The 14,518-nt window shown below is 47.8% G+C and overlaps 1 protein-coding gene across 3 annotated transcripts; it reads left to right on the forward strand.

Moving 5' to 3' along the window:
- The first annotated feature begins 871 nt into the window (after positions 1-871).
- Positions 872-8,953, forward strand: LOC309400898 (verrucotoxin subunit beta-like). 3 transcript variants are annotated; one of them, XM_081969622.1, is made up of 6 exons: positions 872-1,152; positions 2,719-2,864; positions 3,103-3,294; positions 3,881-5,598; positions 6,076-6,124; positions 7,793-8,953. In XM_081969622.1, exons 3-6 carry the CDS (start codon positions 3,207-3,209, stop codon positions 8,416-8,418), a joined length of 2,481 nt encoding a protein of 826 aa, XP_081825748.1. In that variant the 5' UTR covers positions 872-1,152; positions 2,719-2,864; positions 3,103-3,206; the 3' UTR covers positions 8,419-8,953. The 3 variants fall into 3 exon arrangements, with proteins under 3 accessions (XP_081825748.1, XP_081825747.1, XP_081825749.1); XM_081969621.1 differs by lacking the exon at positions 872-1,152 and adding an exon at positions 1,233-1,426; XM_081969623.1 differs by lacking the exon at positions 872-1,152 and adding an exon at positions 1,233-1,426 and having other exon boundaries at positions 3,125-3,294.
- Positions 8,954-14,518: the final 5,565 nt, after the last annotated feature.

Raw genomic sequence — 14,518 nt, forward strand, 5'->3', positions numbered from 1 at the left:
TTATAGAATCATAGAATAAAAGTTGGAGGGAGCCCTGGAGGTCCTCTAGTCCAACCTGTGCTCGAACAGGAGTCCCTTACAGAATTACAGATTCGGAAGGCACATCGGGAGGTCATCTAGTCCGACCCCCTGCTCGAGCAGAAGACCCTCTACAATCGCTCAAGATTCGGTTCCCCTGGTTCGATCTCTTTGATCCCCGACTGGATGAGAAGTTTGGTTCCGACCGGCTAAAAAACAGGGCCATATGTACCCCAATTCCAATTTAGCTCAGTTTCTTCATCTACACATTTTGGCGAGTGGGTTTTCCTGTCGTGACCGTGTTTGCGCCAATTGTTCGCTGGGTCTCCCAAGTTTCAAGAAGGGAGTGGACTGCCCATCTGTTAGAAATGGCCATATGGCCTCTTTGGGGGGGGTGGACTAGATGACTTCCAGGGTCCCTTCCAACGCCGTTCGTCTGTCTCTGTAAGGAAAAGGCTCAAAGGCTCGCTCCCCCCCCCCCAACTAAACGGAAGGGCTGGGAAGAAGTGAGTGACCCCCACTCAGAACGGCTGTCTTGCCCTGTGTGTGAAGGGATCCTCGCTCCCCCCGAAGACCCCCCCTTTGTTAGGCCTCAGAGGGGAGAGGTGGAGGGGCGTCCTCCGCTGGGGAATTGCGTAATCATTAGGGGGTGCAAGCCCCCCACCACCAGATTCATTAACAGACAGGAGCAGGCTGGGAGCGCCCCCCACCCCGCCCTCTAGGCATTCTTCCAAAAGGCAGGGAAGGCAGGAAAACGAAAGTGAAAGTCTCCAGGCGGCGGCGCTGCTTGGAAATCACGTGAAGAAAAGAGCCCGAAAAGACCCACCCGCCAGCCCCCCCCCGCCCCATTCCATTCTCCTTCCCTCTGGCCCTCCCTCCCTCCCAGCGCTTCCCTTGCCCAAGGGGAGGGGGGAGCGTGGGCGGGCGGGTCTTTGGCTCTGCTTGCGGAGAGGCTTCGGGCGATGGAGGCGTTTGGTGTCCGTCCGCGGGGAGAGCAGTGATAAGGTTTCCTGCTTCAGCAGGGGGTTGGACTAGAACACCTCTACGGCCCCTTCCGACTCTGCTATTCAGGGGGCGAGTGGGGCCACTCTGCAATGTTCTCCGCCCCCCCTCCCTGAAAATAGCCGCTGGAAGGTAAATCCGCGCAGGAGGAGGAGGCGGGGGGGGGAGGGAGGGAGGGAAGACAGGAGTGCACCCCTCCCCCTCACCCAAAAGGAAGCGAAAGCAGCGCCGAAACGCTAGAGAGAAGAGGGCTGCCCTCGGGTCGTGGCCTGCCTGCCTGCCTGTATTGAAATAGGGATGGGGGGTTGGACTAGATGACCTCCAAGATCCCTTCCAACTCTGCTATTCAGTGTGTGGTGGTGGGGCAGGCTGCAGTCCTTCCGGGGCCCCTGGAAGCCGCTGGAAGGTAAGCCCCCGCAGAGGAGTCCCCCCCCTCCTCACCTGGAATTTGTTCCCCACGGGTCCACAGGCAGATGGGTCTTTGGCTCTGCTTGTGGAGAGGGAGGCGTTTGGTGTCCGCCCACAGGGAGGGCTGTTAGATCTGGGCAACGAGAGACAGACTGCGGACACGAAGTGACTTAACAGCTCATTTATTAATAGTAGTAGTGATCCAGCTTGCTCTGTGGTCGGAGGGTTCCCCTTTTATAGGGATCGGGTACGCCCCTCGACCAATCAGAATGATACCTGTTTCCCGCTGTAGTAGCGGACCAGAGGGGAGACTTATCACGATATATGCTAATATCTAACAAGGGCAGTCACAAGATTTCCTGCCTGAGCCGGACTAGAAGACCTCCATGGTCCCTTAAAACTCTGCTATTCAGGGGGTGAGCGTGGCAAGTCTGCAGTTTTCTTGGACCATCATCCCCTTCAAGGCCTCTAAAGGGTCAGAGTCTAGACGATGCCCCCTCCCCCCTTCCTGGGGAAGCTGCCCTAGTGACAAGCCAGGAAGCCAGGAACATTTGGGGAGTTCAAAGCATTGAAGTGCCTGTTTATACTCAAGACCCGGCCAATGAATGGGCCAAACTGAACTGGAGTTAGGAGCGGAGCAGAGAGAATAGAATGGAATGGAATGGAATAGGAATACAGGAACGAGTCTGGCAAAAATATATCCAAACTTAAATCCAAATTGTTGGAAATGTAAACAGGCGCTGGGTACCTTCTTTCATGCACGGTGGTTATGCCCGAAAGCAAAAAAAAATATTGGACTAAAATACAAAAATGGTTAGAGGAAATGACAAACATCCAAAGAGAACTCAAAGCAGAACTGTTCCTTCTGGGGATTATTAAGGGAACGTATACGAAAGAGATCAAGTATTTAACTTGGCACGTAATTACTGCAGCGAGCGCTTGCACAATGTTGTAAAAGCGATACCAGGCCAACAGACTGTTTGAAAATCCAAAAGATTCTTGATTGCGCAGAGATGGATAAACTCACCTTGGAGTTAAGGGACAAGGAAGACTCAGAATATTGTACAGTTTGGGAGAAATGGTACCAAGGGATAAATAATAGGAAGATGAAATGTACAGCTTAGAAACATAGATGCATAGATAGAGGAATAAGGAGGAATATATAAAACGTATTTGAATGGTAAATGGTTATGTTAGTACTGTCAAAAAGGATTGTAACATACAAAAATCTTTTTAAAGGTATTTCTGGCTAATGCTTTAAATTCTCAATAACGTTTTTTTTTTTCCCAGGAAAAAAAAGGAATAGGAATAGAATACAGCAGAATAGACTCTGGCAAACTGAGTACCAAAAGGGTCACACGGAAACATCGCGCACACACTCGTCGGGGCGGCCTTCCAGAAAAGCCAAACTTCTGGCAAACCCAGAAAACAAGCAGGTAAGGCCACGCATGCAGGGCGACATGGTTTCATGCACCACTTTGGCCACGCGTGCCACAGTTTCGCCCTCATGGGAAGAGGGAATGGAATAGGAATGGAAATGGAATTGAGAGCAGAATAGAACAGAGGATTGGATTGGGGTCCAGAGAATTCAAGGGAGGGGGGTAGATGTGGGTCTCTTGTGGCCGCACAATGACTCCAGGCTAATGACATGTTTATCCCCACCCTCCACCCCAGCCTTCTCATCTCCTACACCCAGGCCGAGTCTGGCGGCTGGTTCTCCCTTCTGAGGCTTTGCTCTCTTCATCTCTCCCTGCTTGGCTTGAGGCCAGAAGCGCAGAATGGAAGGGACCCTGGAGATGCCGGCCCTGGGCCGCCCCTTCCAGCTGGGGGCGCTCTATGATTGCCGCAGGGATTCCCTGATCCCAGGTAAGTCTCTCCCCGCCCCGCCCCCCCCCTTCGCTCTGGGGTTCCAGGAGCCTCGCAGTGGCTCTCACCTGAAGGACTGGTGCTCCCAGACACCTGCGGACTCCTCAGAGAAAGGACGGGTGTTTCTTCTGAGCCCCTGCGGGTCAGAGAAGTCGAGGGTGACTTAATATCCTCTCTGAAAAGGAAAGCATGCGTCTGCCACTCGCCCTCTGCCCACAGCATTGTTGGAATGGAAATAGAAATAGGATGGGACGGAACAGAAGACAAGGAATGGATAGCATAGGATGGGATGGAGTGGAGGAGTGAAGTGGGACGGGACAGAACAGAAGTGGATAGAATGGGATGATATGGGATGGGGTGGAGTAGAGAAGATGAGAGAAAGATGGAACAGAACAGTATAGAAGGAATGGACTGAATAGGAGGGAACAGAACAGAAGGAATGGATAGAATAGGATGGGAAAGAAAGGAATGGAACAGAACATTACAGAACAGGTAGGATGGAGTGCAATGGAATAAAGAAATAGCTTCATATGAAACGGTGTTCATGCATTTTCTGAACGCCAACTTTAATGAACCTTCCTTGCAGATGTGACTTTGTGGAACACTAACCATTTGGAAATGCACATAGAGACCGAGGACCGATCCCGGATGGACTTTCTGGTCCTCCCCTCAGAGTCTCTCCAAAGCAAGGCCTCTGCCCTCCACCTCAAGGGCTCTCTGAAGGCCAGTTTCGTCGGGGGGCTTTTTGAAGTGGGGGGAGCAGCCACCTACTTGGAAGGGAATCCGCCCCCCAGGAGCCACGCCCGGGAGACCCTTCACCTCTCTGTTACTACCGAACTGAAGTACCTGCCGATGGGTCTGCTCCACAGGGGGAGTGTTTCTTACCAGGAAGCGTTTGAGGAGTGGTCAGCCACCCACGTGGTCACGGCGGTGCTGTACGGGGCCCAGGCCTTCTTCGTTTTCGATTGTGGAGTCTCCCAATCTGAAGACGCCCAGCAACATTTTCTGAAGATGATTGAAAAGATACCAAAAGTTGCTGCCGGAGGAAGAGACGACCCCCGATGGAGCGACACGGAGAGAGAAATGGAAAGAAAGATCCACTCTACATTATATAGCGACGTCCCCCTGAACAGCCCAGCTACTTTCCAAGAGGCCTTGGCAATCTGCGCCTTTTCCCCCCACATGTTCAGAGAACGTGGGAAGACGGTGCCGGTGAAAGTCTGGCTGTATCCGCTCATCAAGTTGGATCCCAAAGCAGCTCGGGTCGTGCGGGATCCGCCCTTGGGCTTGGTCTGGGAGGCAGAAGCTCACCTGCAGGCCCTGATCAAAGTCGATCTCTGGTGCCACGATCTGATCAAATCCCCCACTGCGGCTGTCTTCCCCGAGATGAAGGACCAAGTCAAGCAACTGAGGTGTCTCTGCCGGCAACACGGCCTGGTTTTCCGGCAAGAGGTCGGGAAGGCGTTAGTTGCCATTCGTGCGGGACGGGAAGAGGCTGCCGTTTTGGGGGGCCTGTTAACGCGCTTGCTCCAGTCCCCCTTCCATCAGCAGGCCCTGAAGAAGCTTCTTGCGAGAAAGAAACGGGAAATGGACTTTGTGAAACTTTGCCTGTCCCACCTTGAAGGGCTGGAGGTCGTCTCCGCTCCGGACAAGCTAGAGGAAATATTATTTGAGTGCCGAAACAAGATTGTGATCGTGTTTGTGTTGACTTCCTTACCCAGGGAGGACCCCTCATTAGACGTCTTGCGAGGTTGGCTTCCCTTCGAAGGAAGCGGAGAACCAGCGATGACGGTGGGGCCCTCCTCGAAGAAGCAACCATCCCAGCTGTGGTTTGAGGATGAAGAGAGGAAGCAATGGATCCGGTGTGCGGTTTCTTCCCTTTCGGACTTTGCCAAGATCCACCGGGCAAGGGGTGACGTTCGCTTCCTGGTTTCCTCAGTCTGGGATGAGCGCCACCCCGGAGCCTCGGTTTACCTCTACGAAAACGGCACATTGGTCAACAGACACCTGGAGCTGCCCTCCCGGCCTACCCCTCCGGAGGTTGAGCTGGACCGGCCAGAGAGTGTCCAGATCACAGTCCATCCGGTGAGCTTTGGGGCAGGTTCCGTCTCCAGGTACGAGGTGGAATATCGGATTTCAGGGGACAAGTGGAGCTGCCTCCCTATGAAAGGGCCGGAGCATGGAGTCCGCCTAGACATCCACCCAAACATCAAGTACCAGTTCCGATGCGCCGCTGTGACTCAAGTTGGGATCAGACGATGGAGTGAGATCGTTTGTTACTGTTCTACGGAGAAACCCAAAAAGGTAAACTGAGGCCTTCTTCAGTCTAGTCTGGCTAAACAGGAGGAGGAGATGGAAGGGGAAGGAGCAGGAGGAGAGGAGAAAGAAGAGAAGGGGAGGGAAGGAGAAGGAGCAGGAAGAGGGAGATAAACAGGAGGGGAAGAAGGAATAAGAGGGGATGTGGAAGAGGGAAGGAGGAGGAGAGAGAGGAGCAAGGAGGGGAGAGTTTGGGGAGGGGAGAAGGAGATGAAAGCCCCCTTCCCTGAACTTCAGAGTTTTCCTCTTCCTCCTGGGGAAGATGGTCTCCCCAAATGGCCGTCCTGCAGCTTCCCTAGTTCAGGCGGCACCCTGGACACATCTCCTGCCCAGGACGTCCTAGGTCCGTGAATGGCCTGAGGCCCCATCGGCCTTCCCTTTCGGAGGGAGATCTGGGCCAGGGCCAGGGCTTAAGTGGGAGGCCCTCCTGGACTTCCCCTCACGATCTTCTCTTTCTTCTCCAAGGAGGCTCCTTTTCCAGGAGGGAGACGGGCAGAATTCGGACCAGGAGAAGGTAACCAGTTCCTTATTTCGAGGGCTTAGAAACACTCCCTGCCCATTCTTTGGGGCCTGGATGTCCTGTGACCTCGTGCTCGTGAAGAAGGTTTCGAGGGCCAGGAGATTCAGAGGCTGAGGTGGAGGCAGCGTGTAGACCAGGGGTGTCAAACTTGATTTCATTGAGGGCCACATCAGGGTTGTGTTTGACCTCGGGGGATGCTGTGGGGGGCTTGGCTAGCTCAGTGTCACTTGTGTTGGGGTGATGGTGGTGAAGCCTGTACTGGGCCAGGTGTGGCAGGTGTCTTGTCTCCAGCTCCATTTTCAGCTGTGACGACCTCCTGCAGCCCTCTGCTAGGGAAAATGGAGCTCCGTTTTCACTGCCAAAGGCACTGCAGGCCGGCCCATCATTGTTAGCAGGGCGGCCCCACGTGGGTCAGGTCTAAGCACCTCACGGGCCGCATCCAGCCTACAGATCCCTTGAGTTTAACACCCCCGCCCCTGGTATAGACAGTTGAGATCAGGAGGGGGAAAGGGGGGAATTGGAAACATCCATCGGGATATCCGGGCGCCCTTCCCGGCTGCCGGGGGATCCTGGGCTTTTTAAGGGCCCTTTTTCCAGTTGCCAAAATGAAACTCGTGAATTAACCCACCAACGGGGTCCTGATCTCGGCTTGCAACGGTTCTCTTAGCAGCCTATATCACAACTTCACATTTTTAAAAAAGGGACTTGGGGCCGCTTTTCACTCCGACGACCGTTGCAGCCTCCCTGTGGTCACGTGAGAAAAATTCAGGCCCTCGGCAAGCGGCTCGTATTTATGACGGCGGAAGTGTCCCGGGGTCACATGATCCCCTTTGGCGACCTTCTGACGAGCCACGTCAAGGAGGGAAGCCAGATTCATTTAACAACCGTGTGACTAACTCAACAGATGCAATGATTCGCTTTCCGACTGTGGCAAGAAAAATCGTAAAATGGGGCAAAAGTCACTTAACAAATATCTCACTTTAGCCACATAAATTTGGGGTTCAATTGTGGTCATAAGTCGAGGACTTCCGGTAGATGAACCACAGCCTCATGCCACTGGAAATAACTTTCTCTTTCCCTTTCTTTTTTCTTTTCTTTCTTTTCTTTTTTCCTCTCTTTTTCGCTTTCTCCTTTTCCTTCTCATCTTTTTTCTTCTTTCCTTCTTTTCTCTTTCCTTCTTATCACCTCCTCTCTTCTCCTCCCCTCTTCTCTCCCCTCGTCTTTTCTCTTTCATTCTTCTTTCATTCTTTTCTCTCTCATCTCCTCTCCCCTCTTCTCTTCTCTCCCCTCTCCTTCCTCCCTTTTCTGTCTCCTCCCTCCCCCTCCTTTCCCTTCTCCTTTGTTCTTTTTCATTCTTTTTTCTCTCCTCTCTCTCTCTTCTATCTCTCCCTTCTCCCCCCTTCCTCTCTTCTCCTGTTTTTTCTCTTTTGTTCTTTGTCATTTGTTTCTCTCTCCCCTCTCTTCTCTTTCCCTTCTCCTGTCTCTCCCCTCCCCTCATTTCTCTTTTGTTCTCTTTCATTCTTTTCTATCTTACCTCTCCTCTCTTTCCCCTCTCATCCTCTCCCCTCCCCTCTTTTCTCTTTCATTCTCTTTTGTTCTTTTCCCTCTCCTCCTCTCCCCTCTTGTCTCCCCTTCTCCTTCTCTTCTCTATTCTCGTGCCAGAGCTCAGAATTGTCCTTGTTGGGAAAACCGGTGCTGGGAAAAGTGCAACGGGGAATGCCATCTTGAAGAGAAAAGATTTCGTCTCCGAGATGAGTCTCCAGACCGTAACCCGAAGCTGCCAAAGGGGGGAGAGGCAGCTGAAGTACCAAAAGATTGTGGTGGTTGACACGCCCGGAGTTTGCAGCACTCAGTTCTCCGAGGCTGAAACCTCTGCCGAGCTTAAGAACTGCCTGCAGTTGTGTCCACCGGGCCCCCACGCCATTATCCATGTCCTTAAGGTCGGGACTTTCACCACGGAGGAGAAGAAGACTGTTCGGGTCCTGAAAAGTGTTTTCCAGGCTAACGCCCTCCGCTACTTCATCATTTTGTTCACCGGGAAAGAGGACTTGGAAGGGGAATCGCTCGAAAGCTTCATCTCTGTCCAGGACAAAGAGCTGAAGGCACACATCGCGGACTGTGGGAACCGGTGCCTGGCTTTCAGCAACCGGGCCGAAGGGGCAGAACGAGAGGCTCAAGTGGAGGAGTTGATCCAGATGGTCCAGGATCTGGTGGAAAAGAACCAAGAGGCTCCGTATTATTCTGAAGAAACTCAAAAGGGCTTCATTTGGAGGCTCCCCCTGTTCTAAGAGAGATGGGGAAGATCCCCCCCCCACTTAACCCAGGGGTCTCCAACCTTGGCAACTCTAAAACCTATGGACTTCAATTCCCAGAATTCCCCAACCAGCAAGGGTTCACCAGAATGGATAGGGCAAGAGAAAGAACGAATGCAGATAAAACTACTTTATCACATTTTTTCATAGTTTAACTTTATTGGTAGAAGGTGGGTATGCAGTGAACATAATGTCAACTCGGAAGCACGGAAACTTTCACTAGCTGTGCCGATACAACGTATCCAATAAACATGTGCTTTGAGGAATCCACCTGCCTCGAAGTTCTGATTGGGAAGGCCGGCGCATAATATATCACATTTTTGAAAGGCAATCTTTATTAGCAGATGGTGGGTATGTAGTAAACATAATATAGCAATAGCACTTAAGATTTAGACTCCACTTTACAGTGCTGTACAGCCCTCTATAAGCAGTTTTAGAGAGTCAGCCTCTTGTGCCCCCAACAATCTGGGTCCTCATTTTACCCACCTTGGAAGGATGGAAGGCTGAGTCTACGTTGAGCCGGGTGAGATTTGAACTGCCAAATTGCAGTCAGCAGAAGTTGCCTGCAGTACTGCACTCTAACCATTGCACCACCATGTCTCATATATCACAAAAATATATCACATTTTGATAGGGAAACTTTATTAGTAGATGGCGGATATGCAGTGAATAATAATATATCTTCAGAGTGGGGAAAAATGCTGACTGAGGCATTCTGGTAATTGAAGTTCACAAGTCTTAAAGTTGCCACCGTTGGAGACCCCTGTGTTAAGGGTCGTTGCAGCCACATCCCTCTCTTAAGTAGGTTGTTAAGTGTGAACTCCCTGGTGGCCTCTGAAGGAGTCTTGTTCCTTCTGGGGACTGAGGCATAAACGGAAGCATAGAATCAAAATCACATGAATATTAATGTTATAAAAACCTTAGTAAGGCCACACCTGCTATCCTGCATCCAGTTTTGCTCACCACATTACAATAAAAGAGGTTCTGAGACTGGAAAAAGTGCAGAAAAGAGCAGCTAAGGTGATTAAAGGCCTGAGGATTAAAATTATGGATGGAAACTAATCAAGGAGAGAAGCAACCTAGAATTAAGGAAAACTTCCTAACAGCGAGGACAATTCACTAGTGGAACAGTTTGCCACCAGAAGTTGTGGGTGCTTCATCACTGCAGGTTTTTAAGAAGAGACTGGATTGTCACTTGTCTGAAATGGCAGATGGTCTCCTGCTTCAGCAGGGGGTTGGACTAGATGACCTCCAAGCTCACTTCCTTTTTTTTATTGAAAAAGTTTTATACAAACAAATTTTCCCCCTTTTTACCCTCCCGCCATATAATGTAAATCACATACAAATACTGTACCCCCTCCCCTCCCCTGTCTTAAAGTAGATTTCTCATTCAAATATTGTACCCCTCACCTCCCAACAATCATAGTATAAGTTTCTCTTAAAGTAACAATAACCCAATAACCCCATCATCTAAATTAATTAAACATATATAAATCATAATATAGGTTTCTCTTAAAGTAGCAATATCTCATTAATCCCATCTTCTAAATTTATTATGCATATATATTTCCCCACCCTCCACCCTAACCCTCCCCCACCTCCCTATCAAACCCACCCCCCTGACTTCCGCTATACATCACTCTAACAATTCCAAGCATCCCATATATTATTTACTCTGATCATCTGTCAATCTAAACATTCTTACCTAAAGGCTACATAGTACGTCCTAGTGTGATATTTATTCTGTATATAATCAATCCATTTTACCCATTCCTGTATATAATTCTCCTGCTTCTGACCTTTTAAGAAAGCTGAGATTTTTGCCATTTCGGCGAACCCCGCCACTTTCTGAGTCCATTGACCAATTGTCGGTAAAAAATCTTTCTTCCAATGTTGCGCAATCAACAACCTAGCTGCTGTGACCATATACAAGGCCAATTTTGTTTCCCCTTTGGTAAAATCCTTAGCTATACCCAATAAAAACATTTGCGGAGTAAATTGTATCCTTTTTCTTAAATACATTCTGCATAACCCACCATATTTTTATCCAAAAAGCTTTAACCTTATTGCAAGTCCATCACACATGAAAAAAGGTAGCATCTAGACACCCGCATCTCCAACATTTTGGTTGAACATTTGGGTACAAGCTCACTTCCTGACTCTATTCCAAATTGAAATTGAATTGATGCCAGAGCAGCATAAAAAACACTGGGCGGGGAGTGTTGAGCCGAAGTCGCAACAAGACGACGTGTGATCTCAATGTTTTGAGATCGCAGTCGAAACTTTTGCCACTGGGTGGTCCAAATGGACCTAAACTGTCCTGCAGAGACGGTGAACAGGAAGAATATGTCTTGCTGATGTCAGGGACGTCGCAAAGTCCCTGATCAATCCAAGAGAAGTTCTTCAAGCCGGTGACAAAAAACCCAGCCATTAGGCTGATGAAGTCATGGCGGCTCCAAAACGGAAGGATACGGAAAGAGAAAGTGTTTCCAGCTGGTGTGGAATTTTTATTGTTTTAAAAGTGACTGCCTATAAAAAACTTAAAATTAATTTAAATTGGAGAACAGAAGAAATAAGCAGCGGAATTAAATTTGGACTGGTTTTGGACAGTGGGGTATCTTACTTTTTAAATGTTATGTTCATGGATGGAATTTATGCAAGCCTTTTAAAATGAATGGATTAAGTTTTCTTCTATTTTTTTTTCTATTCTCTGTAACCTATGGACTAAAATTCTCCTCTTTCACTACTGTGGGTGTTTTTCTTAACTCATTTAAGAATTGGACTTTTTTTTAAACTTGAAATACAAAAAGGATACAAAAAGAAACAAAGAAAATTACAACATTGCAACAATAACACTGCTACTCGGAGGCTAGAGGTTTGTGTATTGGAAACAAAATGCTTTTATTTATTTTTTTCACTGATTATCCTGGCTTGGCACTTCGAGGTCTCACTGCTTGTTTATAGAGAGTGATAAGAAGAAAAGCACACAGATGTTCCTTTGAAGTATATTTCTAACTAGAGAAAGGTGAAAATGAAATGTTATTGTGAATTTATGCTTAATCCTGTTAAAACCTTCTAAGCTAGAGCAGCAGTGTTTGTTAGCTGGAGATAATGGCACAATTTCAACAGCAGAAAGAAGTTTTAAGTCTGCAAAATATATTTTCAGAAATACAGAAATTATCAGATACACGTGAGAGGGTAGAGAAGAAGTTGGAAGACTTAGTGCATCTAACAGCAAAATATGATGAAGAAGTCAAAGATATTCAAATGGAAAAAATGGCAGTTAAAATCCTAAAAATCCTAAAAATTAAAGAGGAAAATGAATATAAAGAAATTAAAATTGCTGATATTTATGGTGATTGGTTTGTCTCTGAAAAGAGAAAGAGTGGAATACTGAAAAAGGAATTAAATGGAGGGGAAATTTACCCCAGATGGCAAGATACAGAAGAAGAAAAAAGAAAAGAATGTATGGATTTAAAGAGAGAAATTTTATTAGCAATATCATTGATAACACTACCGACAATCAAAGATAAGCTGATTAAGGAAACAGAAGAAGGGCATCGAAATCACACGAGAGATTTTATAAGCAAAGAGTTGCTAAGAGGAGTCCATACAAAGTTGATTAAGGAGATGATTAGAGGACTGACATCACAAATGGCAGAAGATATGAGACTGTTTTGCTACTGGAAAGGTACAGGTTGATAGATGGAAGAGTATAATTTAAAACTAGTTAAACCTAGTGAAATTTAGTGACAATAGATATAGTTAAATAATTGATAATGATAATAATGTATACAATGTGTAATGTTATGATAAGTAATAATTGGATATGAATATTGAATGGTACCCATGAAAGGAAGATTAGAAATCCTTTTGGATTATATATAAAGGTTAATAATATATATATTATATATCAGAAAAGAGGACTTTGGACCACTGAGCAACAGACCAGGTCTGTTTTTCTTTAGCCCAGGTAAGACACTTCTGACGTATGTTGTTCAGGAGCGGCTTGAAAAGAGGAATACGACATTTGAAGCCCATGTCCAGGATCCGTCCGTGTGTGGTGGCTCTTGATGCACTGACTCCAGCCTCAGTCCACTCCTTGTGAAAGTCCCCAACGCTTTTGAATGGCCTTTCCCTGACAATCCTCACCAGGCTGCGGTCATCCCTGCTGCTTGTGCACCTTTTTCTTCCACACTTTTCCCTTCCACATAACTTTCGATTAATGTGCTTTGATACAGCACTTTGGGTTAGGGTTAGGGTTAGGGTTGCATTACTGAAATAAATGAACTTTATGCACGATATTCTAATTTTTTGAGTTTCACCTGTACATCTTCTTTAAGTCTGTATATCTTTTTATATATCTTTATATTACATTATATAATTCTATATATCTTCTTCATATATCTTTATATATATCTTTATGTAATCTTCTTTCTATAATTTTATATAGCTTTATACATCCTTATAGTTTTCTCCTTTCCCCCTTTTATACTTCTTTTTATGTAGTTTGTATTAATATTTTATCTCCGTCATTTGAGAGCTGAATAAAACTTATTCTGAAAAATAAAAGGCCTTACGGTGGCCGAATAATGCAGTCAGGAGTCAAAAGTCTAAGCGCTCCAAGACAAGCCGATTTTTTTCTACTTGCTTGCACTTTTTAATTCGGACACTTTACATGCATCTCAGGTTGATAGTCCTCTGTTTTTCAGAGGTGGATTACAACTATAGCACTGACCTTCTCTTTCTCCAGATCCAAAGCTGGCAACTTTAAGACTTGTGGACTTAAACTCCCAGAATTCCCCAGCCAGCAGAGAGAATTCTGGGAATTGAAGTCCACAAGTCTTAAAGGAGCCACATTTGTAAACTCCTAAAGTGTCAGCAGAATAAACTCCATATTGGAATTTCTCCATTGCTCAAAGCTTTTTCCTTAGCTGTTTCTTGGAAAAAGCAAATTCAGAGGATGAACTGTAGAGGTGGGGGGGGGGGGGGTTGCCAGAGGGAAGGATTAAGGAGGGGCTGGGAGAAACAGACCCCAGGCCAAGCAGAGTCCACTAAGTCCTGCCCGTCGTAGAGACAGCAACATGGCTCTACCATCTGAAATATGAACAGAAACCTTGACGCAAAAAACGCAAACACAGTGAGGGAGGCAAACGGCATCCTGGCTTGCACAGGGACTGACCATTGTGAGAATCTTCCTGCCATTGCGCAGAGAGTTGTGACACTTTCCCATCAAGCTGTTTAGAGCCGCCATCGAGCACTCTGGGCACTCCGCCGCTGGGCACTTCCTGGCAAGGCAGACGAAAGATGGAGAATTCAGGACAGAGATGGAGATTTGCCAAACCTGGAAGTCCTCCCAGAGGGCAACACATTTCTTTGGGGGGGGAGGGGATTCCAGAAGCACAACCCATGGGAGGCAGAGGTGGGATTCAGCAGGTTCTGACCGGTTCTGCAGAACCAGTAGTGGAAATTTTGAGTAGATTTTTCAATATCCTTCCCCTGCCACGCCCACCAAGCCATGCCACGCCCACCAAGCCACGCCCACAGAACCGGTAGTAAAAAAATTTGAATCCCACCACTGATGGGAGAAGGTCACTGATTGACAGCGAGGATGGAGGGGACCTTAGATATCTCTTGAGCTGGGCGATTGTCCTGCAAACATTTCACAACCCAACTAGGGAACATCATCAGTGCTAGAAAGAAAGGAAGGAAGGAAGCAAGGAAGGAAGGAGGGAGGGAGGGAGGGAGGGAGGGAGGCGGTAAGGGGCTCCTTTGTTCTCTCTGAGCTGAGTGGTTTTCCTGCAGACGTTTCAGTGCTAGAAGGGAGGGGGGTTTGCAGAGAGGAGGAGGAGGAGGAGGAGGAGGGGACTGGACAGCCACTTGTCTGAAGTGGTATGTCTCCTGCTTAAGGATTGGGTTGGACTGGATGATCTCAAGGTCTCTTCCAACTCTGTCGTTCTATGATTCTGTAAGGGTCTCCTGCAGGAGGAGGAGGAGGGGGAGGAAGGACTGGGGGTCCTTGGTGCTCTCTGACCTAGGTGGTTTCCTTGCAGATGTTGCATGACCCAACTAGGAA

Source organism: Natrix helvetica, assembly GCF_964273705.1.
Source record: "Natrix helvetica genome assembly, chromosome: Z".
Classification (NCBI taxonomy): domain Eukaryota; kingdom Metazoa; phylum Chordata; class Lepidosauria; order Squamata; family Natricidae; genus Natrix; species Natrix helvetica.

Coding starts and splice junctions, on each gene's coding strand:
- LOC309400898 (XM_081969622.1), top strand. CDS start 3,207: ATGGAAGGGACCCTGGAGATGCCGGCCCTGGGCCGCCCCTTCCAGCTG. Junction 3,295..3,880: donor CAGGGATTCCCTGATCCCAG/GTAAGTCTCTCC, acceptor CCTTCCTTGCAG/ATGTGACTTTGTGGAACACT. Junction 6,125..7,792: donor AGAATTCGGACCAGGAGAAG/GTAACCAGTTCC, acceptor TTCTCGTGCCAG/AGCTCAGAATTGTCCTTGTT.